Source organism: Pseudorasbora parva, chromosome 22 (assembly GCF_024679245.1).
Source record: "Pseudorasbora parva isolate DD20220531a chromosome 22, ASM2467924v1, whole genome shotgun sequence".
NCBI lineage: Eukaryota > Metazoa > Chordata > Actinopteri > Cypriniformes > Gobionidae > Pseudorasbora > Pseudorasbora parva.
In genome coordinates, this window is record NC_090193.1 from 34242686 (window position 1) to 34257578 (window position 14893).

General features: G+C 37.4%; 1 protein-coding gene across 13 annotated transcripts in view; it reads right to left on the reverse strand.

Moving 5' to 3' along the window:
* cacna1da (calcium channel, voltage-dependent, L type, alpha 1D subunit, a) overlaps nt 1–14893 on the reverse strand; it is a 118159-nt gene that overhangs the window by 67419 nt on the left and 35847 nt on the right. For all 13 annotated transcript variants that reach the window (XM_067430801.1, XM_067430794.1, XM_067430793.1 and 10 more), the window contains exons 4-7: nt 13307–13446; nt 7616–7782; nt 5069–5221; nt 2435–2628 (exon numbers count right to left, since the gene is read on the reverse strand). In XM_067430801.1, coding sequence (XP_067286902.1) covers nt 2435–2628; nt 5069–5221; nt 7616–7782; nt 13307–13446 — 654 coding nt within the window. The remainder of the gene's footprint in view (nt 1–2434; nt 2629–5068; nt 5222–7615; nt 7783–13306; nt 13447–14893) is intronic.

Genomic DNA, 14893 nt, shown 5'->3' on the forward strand with positions numbered 1-14893 from the left:
AGGAGACGTTCTGCTCAAAATCAATCTGGATTTCAGTTTTAACATCTTTAGATATTTTGAAGAAATATCTAATAAGAAATTTGAGTGTAGGATGAAGTCAATATAAAAGTCAACAAAGTTGATAAATAAAATGTACTGAATATGTTTCAGAGACCCTGTCAGGAACACTGTAAATTAATTAATAAACACATACATCCACCATGCATAACATTATGACCACCTTCCTAATATTGTGTTGGTCCCCCTTTTGCAGTCAAAACAGCCCTGACCTGTCAAGGCACGGACTCCACTAGACCCCGGAAGGTGTGCTGTGGTTTCTGGCACCAAGATGTTATCAGCAGATCCTTTAAGTCCTGTAAGTTGTGAGGTGGGGCCTCCATGGATCGGACTTGTTTGCTCAGCTCATCCCACAGATGCTCGATTGGATTGAGATCAGGGGAATTTGGAGGTCAAGTCAACACCTCAAACTGATGCACTGTGTATTCTGACGTCTTTCAGTCAGGACCAGCATTAACTTCTTGAGCAATTTGGGCTATACAGCTCGTCTGCTCCTTCGCTCTCCACGTGCATCAATGAGCCTTGGCCGCCCATGTCAGCGGTTGACCACTTTTCCTTCCATGGATCCCTTTTGACAGATACTGACCACTGCAGACCGTGAACATCCCACAAGAGCTGCAGTTTTGGAGATGCTCTGACCCAGTCATATAGTCATCACAATTTTGCCCTTGTCAAATCCGCTAAAATCCTTCGTTTGCCCATTTTCCTGCTTCTAACACATCAGCTTTGAAGATAAAGGCCGTTTCTCAATGTGCGCTCTTGTCTTATTGTGGTCTTGTGAACGTCATCATCAGTTGCTGCCAAAGTACTGTTCCATTTCAAAGTTCACATCTAGCCAAGTACAGTTCAAATCCCCGGATATGTTCTTGATCCGCCCCTTTTATTGAGGATGCATCGAGAGGTGACTTGTGTGGATTTGAGACAGACAGGTATCCCAGAATGCATCCCGCACCATCCAACAAGCATCAATAGCAGATGAGAAACCCAGTGCAATTTAAAATTACTCCCGTTATTGTGTGACAAAATTTAGTTTTAAGACTTTTAAGGTGAGAATTTACTTTTTTAAAGCTCAAATCTGTTTATTTAATCAGTATTTATATATATATATATATATATATATATATATATATATATATATATATATATATATATATATGTCTCTGTAGCGGTTAAACATGATATATAATTCGTCTTGCGTAGATCTAACTGGAGATCTTTGGTCTCATGAATCTATAATTTGTTCCCTGGCAGTTGTAGCCCACTAGCACTGACTTTATATGTTTGACTGAATTGTTTGCTTTATTTCTTGTATAGCTTTTTATCCTTTTTACTTTTATAATGGCTATTATTGAGCACACATAAACTGACATTTAACAAAAAAAGTGTTTTATGTCATATTTAATTTTATTAAGCATATGTGTATTTAATATATATATATATATTTATATATATATATATAAAAATCAAGGTAAACGTTGCCTAAACCAAATTTGTGTGGCTATTAATATGTTTAAGATTTTTTTAAATGTAAATGAATAGAGGAAGAGTGTTGCTTTATGATTTATTTTGTTTTATTGTAGCCTAAAATACACATACAGAGATAAGTAGCCAGAGCGAGCTAAGGGACGCTATCAAGAACGCTGCTGTTCCACTTGCAGAATCACCAGTCAAGTTTGCGTACATGGTATCGAGAAATGGCCAAAATGTTCACTTGCTGCCTAATATATCCCACCCACTAACAGGTGCCGTGATGAAGAGATAATCAGTGTTATTCACTTCACTTGTCAGTGGTCATAATGTTATGCCTGGTCATTGTACATATATAATACACATATATGGAAATACGTATGTATATATATGTACATTGTGTTTAATTTTGAGCATGTCAAATAAGCAGCAATAAAAAAGCAGGAATTTACCCATAGCCATTAAACACTAAACTGAATATTGCATAGACACTTCCTACGTGTCTATGGTGGTCCAAAGTTAAATTTGGCTTTTTAAAAATCTATTACAAGCTTTAAAAACAGTTACTATGAATTTTTTGGGAGGGCGATTGACAGGAAATCAAAGCTGGAGTTTATGCAGCTGTAAACGAACCGTGTGCTGTGATAAAATGAAGGAAATATATTCCAGAGGATGATCTGAAAGGTGGGTGGATCTCATCAGAGCACACTGGTCAGTCACAGACCCTTGAGTTCCTGCTTCAGTGTGTGGGCTGCTAGTTTGAGCATCTCACACTCTCCTCAAAACAGTAATGACTGTATGAGCGCTTACTCCTCTCTACACAAATATAATTATTGCCTAACATTCATTATAAGCCATCAAGATGACGTGCTAACTAGGACGCGAGGGGAAGTATCATGCCAGTACTAACCCAGTAGAGTACATCCGTCCAGCCCTCCATGGTAATGCACTGAAACACAGTGAGCATGGCAAACATGAAGTTGTCAAAGTTTGTGATGCCTCCGTTGGGGCCGTGCCAGCCCTCCCTACACACGGTACCATTAATGGGACATGTGCGGCCATGATTGTTGATCGCACACGGCGCAGGTTCGTCCTCTATTATATCTGCAGAGAGGAGAAGTCCAATATAAATAAGCATAATAGCTATTAACACTTGCAGGAAACAATTCCAATGAATCTCAATTTGTTGAAAATATGAATCTACACGAAAAAAAAAAAATCACATCATTTAATCTATGTCACAATCATAGATTTCGGGAATCATCTCGAAAAATATAGAAACTGGCAGAAATCAACAACCTCAGACACATGGTGTTCGGGTCTGTGGGACCCGTTTGCATTTTTTATCAAAAGAAAAATATATGATTAATTATTTTTTTAAACTCAGACTCATTGGCCTTGGCTCATTTTCTGTGAAGAACATATCCAGGGTATATGCAGGAATCCTGAAGTTAATTTCAAGACCTTTTAAGACTTTTTAAAGACCGTCTCAAAATATTTTAAGACCTCATCGCACTTCAAGTTCTAATCGGCAACAAACCTTTAATAAACACTTGTAGTCGAATGTAGACTTAAAATCTCTATCGTAGGACAATTTTGTATTTTTTATATTGCTTATCTGTTTTACAACGTATGCAGGGCAACACATTACCTAACTGCGCATTTCGCAAAATACATGACGTCACCTGTAGACAGCGCTCGCCAGGGATGAAAATAAACTTTTTTCAAAGTCTACCACTCAATGTTTTTACCAGCCACTTTTTAGTTTTTAACAAATTAATACTACAAGCTCTACAATACTTAAACAGTTTATTTAATCTCAAGTCTCAATGAAATACTGACATTTTCACGATGATTTGTGGTCTTTTATGGCTTCCAGTTTTATGGTTTTTAGTCCCAAGAATGAAACTATTCGTTTTGGCAGCTTTGAAGCGTGTTGACAACATACTGAGCAGAACATTGTCAGTAGGGATGCACCGAAATCAAAATTCTTGGCCAAAACAAAAAAAGAAGAAACCAAAGCGAAAACCGAAAAATAAAATTCAATTATAATAATGTACAGGCCTACTGGCCTGCAGAAAGGTACAGAAATTGAATAAAGTAATCAAATGTAAAATAACTGCATATTTAACTGTTTAAATTAAAGATTAATCCTTATTAAACTTACAAAAGCTATTCAATCAAGAGCATTGTTTAATGTCAAACTGAATATAAGGACATCACTCAGCAGCAGTAAAGGCTACTGCGCCTTTAAGACCTGAGGCAGGGATATGCTCGTCTTTCTCGACTGTGCATACTATACAGTTCACTTAAGGCATATTCAGACTATGTCTGCTTGGATACTCATCAAGATGGACATGTTGACATACTTCTTGTGTGAGTTTGTCCGTTTAAGCACAAGACTTGAAAGAGAACTCAATATTTGCGCGCTGTGAGACGAGTGCGCGCTCTCGGATGATGCGCAGCGTCAGATCTTCTCTCGGCGCGCGCGCGAGTCTCACAGCGCGTCTTCACGCGAGTGATAACGGAGAAAACGACTGGTTATATGCGCACATACGGCAGCACTCGCATCCATTGAACAAAGTTTACAAAGAGGTGAAACAGCTCGGTAGGTGAAGCGAGTTTACCCGCCACAACTCTAAATCAGCCGCATTTGGCTGGTGGCGGTGCTAATTTCCATCCCTGGTGCGCGCGCTCCGAGCCGATCTCAGACTGAGCGCCCGGTTGTTTTTTAATACTTATGGGGATGAACATAAATATATTCATAAATACTTTTTGGAGTCAAACTATTTTGACAAAGCTTGAACAAAATACTTTCAAAATTTAAGACTTTATAAAGCCGTGATAAGACTTTTTAATACTTTATAAGGGTCTTAATTTTCCCAAAATTGATTTATCACCTTTTAAGACTTTTCAAGACCCCGCGGATACCCTGATATCAGATTTTTTTTTTTTTATGACCACACACTGTAAATTATGTGTAAATTATTACATTTGTTAAATTATTTCCACTAATATCTTTTTACAATTGATTACCTTTTCTTTTTATTACATTTATATTACATACGGGATGTTCGGGTCCACTGGATCCGGGGCTAATAAAAGTGTGGAAATTGTAGGTCCTGTTTTTTCATATTATGTTATGAAAAACATTGCTTCATTTGTAAATTTGTTAAATTATTTCCACTAATATCTTTTTACAATTGATTTTCTTTTCTTTTTATTACATTTTATTAAAAAACAAACAAAAAACGAGTAGCATTAATACCTAAATGTGATCTAACATAGGTAAAGGGCAAATGTTAAACATATATGCTGTTTATATTGCTTGTAATTGGGATGAAGTAAACATCTGTTGAGTATTTTAGCATAAAATTGTTTGATACTGTTGAAATAAATGCCCAAAAATGCAGCGGGTCCACCAGACCCACAAACATTGGCTGAAGAACAACAATATGAACACCACACAAGGGTTAAGAAGCCTTGGTGAGCAGAAGAGACTAATCTTACCAATATTCATGTAAAGCACAGAGGTTAAACAAACCTGTCCCTCGATAATAACAGGTCGCGTGCATTTTTCCGATGAAAAGCTCCAAACCGATGATGGCGTAGATGATGATGACGAACAGAACCAGCAGGGCGATGTGAAGGAGAGGAACCATGGCTTTAATGATGGAGTTCAGCACCACCTGTAAACCTGAGGATATGCAAACGTACGTGAAATTGCAGATCTACACTCATCCACAGCGTTTGAGTGTTCATTCCTATTGGATACACACAGACACACACACACTAGTGTCTTTAGGGCATTGACTTTGACAGCTTGTTCTCAGAGAACGATCCTGAGGGGATGCAGCAAGGAATGCTGCGCTTTTCCTGCCATATGGCCACATCATGCTGTATCTCTCACTCAACATCCACCCCTCTGCGGGGGTCCGGTGCTCTGGGCACTCAGAAGGGGAAGCTGTCAAACTGCCTCATGATTAGTGTTTTGCAGACTACATATTTTCAAAATTGACTAGTCAGTGCAATGCATGAATGACTAGGTGGCTAATCTATTTTAAAGGGATAGTTCACCTAAAAATGAAAATTCGGTCAATAATTACTCACCATCATGTTGTTCCAAACCCGGAACACAAATGAAGATATTTTTTATGAAATCTGAGCTTTCTGTACCATAAACAGCTACGCAACTACCACTTTGATGCTACACGATCGCTTTATATGATGAACATATTTAATTAAGAATTTTATTTACATATTAACATTGATCAGCGATCAAAAACAGAAGCTCAATCAAACCTGCTTGACACACTGGAACAAACCTCATTGGTTCTTGAGGAAGCTTGTGCTACGTAACCCAAGAATGAACCTCATTGGTTCTTGCAGAAGCTCAAACGTGCTGCGTAACACGAGAATGAACGTTGGTTCATTGGTTCTCACTCGTCAAGCGAACATACTTAAGCTTCCGTTGACCACAACATCATGTGTGTGTGTTGATGAATGCTTATATGTGAATAAAAGCCTAAATTCAATCTGTTCATCATATAAAACGATCGTGTCTCGAGTCCAAAAATATGGACTCGATTCGTTTTACGATCTCTTTATAAATGTTTTGAAAAGTCAAAATGGTAGTTGTGTAGCTGTCTATGGAGGGACAGAAATCGCTTTTATCAAAAATATCTTAATTTGTGTTCCGAAGATGAAGGAAAGTCTTACGGGTTTGGTACGACATTGAGTAATTAAAGGGGGGGTGAAATGCTGTTTCATGCATACTGAGCTTTTTACACTGTTAAAGACTTGGATTCCCATCCTAAACATAGACAAAGTTTCAAAAACTAATGTTGGACGTTTGATAGAGTATTTCTGTGTTAAAAATACTCCTTCCGGTTTCTCACAAGTTTCGGAGAGTTTTTTTCGAGTATGGCTCGGCTTGATGTTAATAGAGCGGAAGGTCCTTGTATGGGCCGTACGGGCTCTTCTCCCGGTAGGGTGCGCGCGCGTGACTAGAGCGAGAGAGGAAATGCACGCCCATAAACACTCCGCGCCGCGCTCCACTTTATTCCTATGGGTGACATCAAGCGACTTCAACGCTTCAGCACAGCAAGTCAATGCTGTTAGGACTTCACCAAATCATACCAAAGAAGTGTGTTTTTGACAGAGCGGTCCCAGCGATAAAGGTTCGTCATGCTTTGGAAGCAGCCGGTGAGTAAAACTGCTTCAAATGTCTGTGCTGTTGGCTACCGTCGCGTGAGTAAACATCAGTAAACGTCACGATCGCGTGCTTCGTCATTCAAATGCGCTAACGGTTACTCCATTGTTGCTCTCTGTATAACGTTATACTAGTCTGACGTGCAAAACCGTTTTGCTTGCTACTGCTAAGGTTTAGTCGCATACAATAGTCCATAAACCGAATCATGTCCTCATAAACTGCGAGTAAACACACACAAATGTTGAGAGGCCACTAAATACAGTACATACCACAGAGACGGATGTCCTGCTGTTGATGTTTCTCTACTGTTCAATTTATTTCAGCCTCCGAATCTGATTCTGGATCATATATCTATTAGCTGAGATCGATAGCCATGAGTTTCTCCACGCTTGAGGACGTCACCGCTTTGCGCACTCGTCATTCTTTAGCTCCGCCCACTCGATACGCCTCCAGCCGCTCGTTTTTTTCCGGAAAGACTCGGTACAGCCCATATTTCTTTTATAAATATAATAAAACTAAAGACTTTTCGGAGATATGAAGGATGCAATACTACTCTATACGTACTCAAGATTGACATGAGATTGACTGAAACTGAGTGTTTCACCCCCCCTTTAAGGACAGACTTTTCATTTTGGGTGAAATACCCCTTTAAACCTTGAATAAATAATCAGTTTGATCAGACTTTTTATGGGGCGTTTACAATTTGTGTGTTTGGTTGTGTAATGTAGTTAGTAGACCAGACAGAATTCGTCAGAATAGGTCAAGATTTATCCAAGTTGTTGAGAAGAACAGCTCTGACTGAATATCATGACTAAATCTTTATCACTTAGTGTTATTTTGTTATTTAAATCTAAAACAAACTGGTTTTTTTTAACTCACTGGGCACTCCTGAGACCAGGCGAAGTGGGCGCAGCACTCGAAAGGCTCTGAGGGCTTTGACGTCGAAACCTCCTGGTTTCCCTCCGTGGCCGTGCGCGGACGCGTGGTCTCCAACGACCTCCTTCTCCCCATCTTTGGTCAAAACTTCCAAGACAACACTAAACAATCTAAAAAACAAACCAAAAATGAACGGTGAACACTCTGAAGAACAGTGAGGGTTGGTGATCAATCAGAAAAATAACTCATCAATATCGAAATCATTCATTAAAAAATAAGTATCTTTACCTACATCAAGTCATAAGAACAACCAACGAGTTTAATTAAAGGGATAGTTCCTGTTTGGTTACCCATATTATTTAAAATATCTTCTTTGTATTCAGAACAAAGAAACTCATACAGATTTGGAACAACTTGACAGTAAGTAAATGACATAATTTTTTATTTTTGGCTGAACTATCCCTTTAAGCATACAGGCTATTGATTGTGTACCTCTCAAACATTAAGTGCAGCAAACCTGCTACAATCGGAGACAAAAAGAATAATTATAGTATTTATTAATATTTTGAGCTAGCTTTATTTTTTATATTTTCAGTTTTCATTTTATATTTTAGTAATTTTTTATTGCGTGTCATTTTTATTAGTTTTTCAGCATTAAATCTATTTTATTTGAGTTATATTTTTAGTAATTGTAGCAATTTAGTAAAACAGATTTTTTTCATTATAATATTTATATTTATTTTTTATATATATATTTATAGGGCAATATTTATAATTGTCATTTATATTTCATTTGAGCTTAATTAGAATTAGCACAAATGTTTTGAATTATTGCCCATTATTGGTGTTTTTTTCTGTGTACCAAACAACACACCATTATTTCCATTATTTTGAGATGTACAATCTTTTATTTTACCTTATTCAAATTAGAACTTATTCTAGAAAATGCTGTGCTCTATTAAAACATAACTAATTTCTATATTAAAAAAATCTAGATAAACTTATATATGAGAATTAAATTTTTTATTAAATAATTAAAATATTGCTTTAGAAATATTGATCTAAAGTAGCAAGTTAATAGCTACAAAATCAAAACATATTTGAATTATAAAATAGATAAACCACTTTCAGCATCACATGACAGCATGACCTTTCATGAATGTGCCAAAACATAAACAGCAAGACATTCAATCTGAACAACATCAGACGGCATCATCTGCTGTAAACACACAAAAAACAGCATGTGATAACCTGAACTGACCATGGTGCACATCTGAGTAATGATGTATTACAGAATCTCAACAACAGTGGATAAAATAAGCTGACTTTGAATGCATCTGCGTCTATTACCAAAAGCCTTATTATTGCCAGCAATTCATCCTTTAAAGTCAGCGTGAAACACAAGCGTGAAACAAATTGTGAGATACAGCACATCGAAAAACATGAAAAAAATAGTAAGTAAGGCGGGACTTGATTTTGTCTGGGGAATTGATTAGATGGTAGAGGTTTGCTATTAGTGGATCTCATGTGATTGACAGGTTGCCCCGCCCTCACGCCAGTAAACACATCCTCAGTGAAGAGATTAGGGCTGTCACTTTTTAGTCGATATTCGAATATGCATTCAAACATGACGTGAAATATCCGTAATCAAACTATAAATAAACTAACCGGTTTTTAAAGTGCCATGTATAGCGATTTTTTTTTACAGTCTATAGGTGCGTTTATGGAGCACTGTAATCGGTTTACTCCATATAAACACCTCAATCAGAATAAAAATGCCCAAACCGAATGAAATTTTAATCGTTTTGAGAGGGGTAGGATAAAACTTTTTAAATTTAGCATGTAAACGACCTGACCGGATTACTCACGTCCTTATATGACGTGAAGAGCCACTGAAGAGCATGCGTTGCCTTCACACCAGGCTATAATGTTAACAAGAGAGGATAGTTCATTTTTCTGAGGGGTAAACTTTTTATTTCTTAAGATGTTATGAAGATAATGTTGGGATAATGACACACACATAGCTTGGCTAAACCCTCTGATCTTGACAGTGTTTGTCCAACGCACATTTTACTTCAGCTGCGCCTGACAAAAGAATTAATTTTCTGAGATGATTATTACACTTTACAACAAATAAATAGCTTTTATAAAACCGTAAAAGTCCTGGTGGCCGTTGAGAGTTGCTATGGCAACCGTGAACACATTCCAGCTGCTGGAGAGGACAGCGTCGACATTTCTAATGCAGCAGACAAACTGTGCGCTCGAGTCACAAAATGATTCCGATTGAAAGTCAGCACATGTAAACCCCAGATCGGTTTAGACAACCTCTCATGTAAACAGTCCACTGAATCTTTCAATCGGAATTGTTTTAATCGGAATGTCAAAAGAGTGTGCATACGTGGCTTATGATTAGACCGCGTTTGGTTTTTATTTATTGTTTGCTATCTCATCCAATAGCTCTAAACGTATTGTAGCATGGGCCCATGACCAAATGTAGGCTCAAAGATATTCTAATATATTCAAATACATTGCTTACATTTTGATTAAAGATCACAAGGGCACAAGAATTAAAACAATTATGATTCATTAAATTCAATAAAAAACAAGAATTGTCCATTTTGATTTCATGGTGACTTTAAAGAGTGACTACCTATCTAAATATTCTTGGCTAATCTTCGGGTACAGAGGAGCTGCCGCTCGGGAGCTGAAGATTAAGAGCGACAGCCTTGCGAACAGAGAGACGGCTAGGTGAAGAGAGAGAGGGAGACAGCTCTTTCTGCATGAGGCGAACTGATCGAAATGTGACCTAGCTACCCAGTGGACTGTGTGTGTATGAGTGAGGGAGAGTCAGATAGAGATGCTGATGAGGAAGAAGAGGAGAGTGTACACAGTTTGAGATGATCTACAGAGAAGCGAACAAGACATCAGCGGTGAGCGATACGGACGGAGAATGACAACACAAGTGGACAGAACCGTTAAAGCGGTTTCATATCGCACACATAAGCCGTGTGCTTTTACTTCTTCACTTACAGAGACACAAACACTTTCCATTTAATAAAATGACTGACTGATGGATTCAAAATATAAGGTACCGTTCACTCCCACTATAAAGAGCTTTAGGATATTTTTAAAATATAACCCCAAGTGTATTTGGCTGAAAGAAGAAAGTCATATACACCAAGGATGGCTTGAGGGTGATTTCATTAACATAAATCTTTCATACAGCATTACAGTCATCCTTATTTTGTTATTTTTTCCTCCATTGGTTTTCTTAAAGTGATAACATGCTCTTACATGATTTTATATATATATATATATATATATACACACACTATATATATACACACACTATATATATATACCTCCAACACATCAGTTTGATACTGTAAATGTGTTTTGATGTTGAATGAAACACTCTGCTTGTATCATACATTTTAGTTAATTTTATATTGTAAAAAAATGGAGCAATAGTCAAAAACACAACTATTTGTACATACTTATCGAGACCTGGAAATATACTTTCCCAAACTGCGTAGGAACCGTGTTGCTGTCTTTTTTGATCACTTTAATGATTAGTATGTAATGAAGAAGTAAAAGTCACAAGAAATTGTTGCCATGACGAAAACCATGTCTAAAACCTTAAAACAATCACAATTAACAAGAAAAAGTTTCTAAATATAAAATTATGGTACAAACTTCACATTTCTCTTTTAAATCCTCCTTGGTTTAAGTTTTTTTTTTTTTTTTTTTTTTAAGTGAAAGATGAGTCTAGAAAGATGTTTTTGTAATAATCAATGCATGTCGTCCATCAAGATTGTAACTTGTAATGAACCCAGAATATTCCTTTCATTATCATTTGAATGTAAATGTGGTCTCCCTCTCCATGCAAATTAGATTTCATGAATATCAAGTTTGCAATAATTCTCAAATGGAACACATACGATAACCATTGGATAATTTACAGACATGATTAAAGCTAATGCTCTGGGTAATAACCCAGAAACACTTGTGAAACGCGCAGTTGTGATTGTGAAAGCACAACGTGAGCCTGATGGTGCAGTTACACAGCTTTTGCTTACACTGCTTATGCATGCGGTATGAAGCAGGCCTGCGGCACGGACAAAAGAGGAGCGGCTTTTCCCTTCATGTTATATTTGGGCTTCTGCATCCTTTTTAGGCTGATACAGTAGAAAGTGACAGGAAATTAAAACATTTAAATAAAAAATAGCAGGAAGAGGTGGACTCTCAAGGATTCTTTCTCATCATAAAAAAAGAAACGGGTGATAGAAAGATCCAAGACTGCCACAGGAACTGAAATCTGAAAACAAAGAGGGTCGCGGGTTTATTTTACAGGTCTTATCTGGGCCATATAGCTGCGTGAGGAGAGTGTGTGTGTGTGTGTGTGTGTGTGTGTGTGTGTGTGTGTGTGTGTGTGTGTGTGTGTGTGTGTGTGTGTGTGTGTGTGTGTGTGTGTGTGTGTGTGTGTGTGTGTGTGTTTTGGGAGTTGAAGAGAAGTTGAAGGGCCTCAAAGGAGGAAAATTATTGAAAGTGACATTCTAGATGATGATGAGATGAAAGACCAAAACAGAAATTGAAAGACATTGTCATGTTTGGTCTGACTGTTATCTTTACCTTATTCTTCTAAATGCCTTCCTTCTTCTATGGTGTACATACACTACTGTTTAAAATGTTGGGGTTGTGTAAGAATTTATGTTTTTTAAATGCTCGTTATGGCTGCATTTATTTGATAAAAAAAAAACTATTTTCTATTGTAATATATTTTACATAATGTATTCCTATGATGGCAAACTGAATTTTCAGCATCATTACTCCAGTCTTCAGTGTCACATGATCCTTCAGAAATCATTCTGATATGCTGATTTGCTGCTCAAGAAACTTTTCTTATAATTATCAATATTTTTGGTGGAGACAGCAACGCATTTTTGTCAGGATTTTTTGATGAATGGAAAGTTCCAATGAAATTTCTATTATTTCAAATAGAAATCTACTATCAGTAATCTGGCCTTTACATGTTACACCTTAAACTGGAGGTGAGACTTCTGTCAGCTCGCTTCCTGATTGGGTATTGTTTCGTTTCACGTGATAATCTCCAGATTGTGCGCACGATGGGTTCTCCCCACACGACAGGATTTATGACCGTAAATATTCAACATGTTAAGATCGGAGCGTCTCCGACGTTCTGCCGAGCAGATTCAGTCACTTTTAACGCACCTCACACCACAGGGAAATCTGATAAGATCATCTGTAGAGCCATCAAGACAATCGGGACTTTACTTGTCAGAAGAGGAGAAATCAGCCCGAAATCACCCGATTATCGCATGGTGTGTACCCAGCATTAAAAGAATAGATTTACTCACCCTCATGTTGTTGAGTCAAACCTGTATGAGTTTCTTTCTTCTGCTGAACACAAAAGAAGATATTTTGAAGAATGTTTGTAACCAAGCAGATTCACTACCATAGTGGGGGGAGAAATACTATAGTAGTGAATGGTTGTTCTCTCTGCTTTGTTACAAACGTTCTTCAAAATATTTTCTTTTGTGTTCAGCAGAAGAAAGAAACTCATACAGGTTTGAGGGTACAACATGAGGGTGAGTAAATAATGACAGAATTTTCATTTTTGGGTGAACTATCCCTTTAAAATGTTAAAACAGTAGCTAAGCAGATAAAACTTACCCTATAACAACAATGACGAAATCCAGCATGTTCCATCCGTTTCGGACATACGCGTTCTGATGCATCACCAAGCCGTACGCTATGATCTTTAGGAAGGTTTCGATCGTAAAAATGATAAGGAAGGCATATTCGACTGTTTCCTGCGGGAGACAAAAGAGGGAAAAATAAATGAATTGACAAGATAAAAAAAACTGCGTACATTAAATTCAAAGAAACATTACAGAGCACGGCCAAGATGACGCTACCCTGTATCATACACACATTAACATGTCTGGATTTGTTTAATCACACACTCTTTTGTCAGTCTAGTCTAGGTCTGAAAAAACTCAATATGAGACTGAAAATAAGGGAATATTTATTATGAGGCATTATCCATGTAATACATACACTGAAATCCTATAAGAGCGTATAAGAGTTACTCTGCAATTTGATTTGAGTTACTCTGATTACTTTCGAATGCAAAAAACTTCATAAGCTAACCTCGAGAAACAACACGGATCTGAAAAAGCATTTCATGACCTCTTAAAGTCAGCGTTCGGAGAAACTGTACTAGCATGAACAGATCCATGGCATCTAAAGTTGTCCTTGACTATTTGTTATGATGGAAAAGAAGTGATTTGCCTTTTAGTTACTCCTCAACACCTCAACACTAGAGCTGCGTTACTAAAACTGAAAGGCAATTGTTTTTAAAGCGTCGCAGCACGCCGCTCAGTCATGGCAGTGGCTAGTGGGTTGTTTTCTGTGCATTGATGGTGTTAGACACAGCCATTTAACTTGTCAAATACCATCTCTTTATACAAACACACAGGGACTCAAGCTTTCTCCTTTATGTGTGTGTGACAGCTGTGCAAAGGTTGCACAATGAAAGAGGTTAGTTGGTGTGCGTGCGTGCGTGTGCGTGCGTTTAAGTGTAAGGACATTTGGGAAGCTTTTATATGCTGTGGGCCTCGTTTTGCCAACATTTTACAGACGACTGAATGAAGCACTTAGCCCCGTGTAACTGAAAAAGAGCCTTTTGTTACTGCAGGAAAAGAGTAACCCGGACTCACTGATCCTGCTACCACACAGACGGAGAGAGTTATATGAGTGACAGCGGCGGACAGAAGTCACCGTGCTGAATATGAGATATTTACAGGATGTCAAAGAGGCTATCTGAAGCCGATGACACAGAAAAATATGAAACAAACAAAAGCACTTGCCAAAAATCCAATGCATTAAAAATATAGGACCCGCGTTATATTAGGTGGCCTTAACTACTACGTAGTAACATTTTAATGCATCATTTGATACAATGCATGTTTTACATTACACTTACTTTTTAAAAATACCTGCATGTAATTACGTCTGTAATTAATTTCTGTAGTTACATTTATAATTACACAGTTGGCACTTCCCTTACACCTAACCCTAACCTTAAACTGACCCACACCACCAGACCTGTGCCTAACTAATGAAAGGGTTTTTCAATACAATTTGAACACAGTGAGTACACCTTAGTACACATATAAAGTGAGGCCAAAATATAATAATAATAATAATAATAATAATAAAATAAAAAATGAACTAATAAATCAGTAACCACAATGA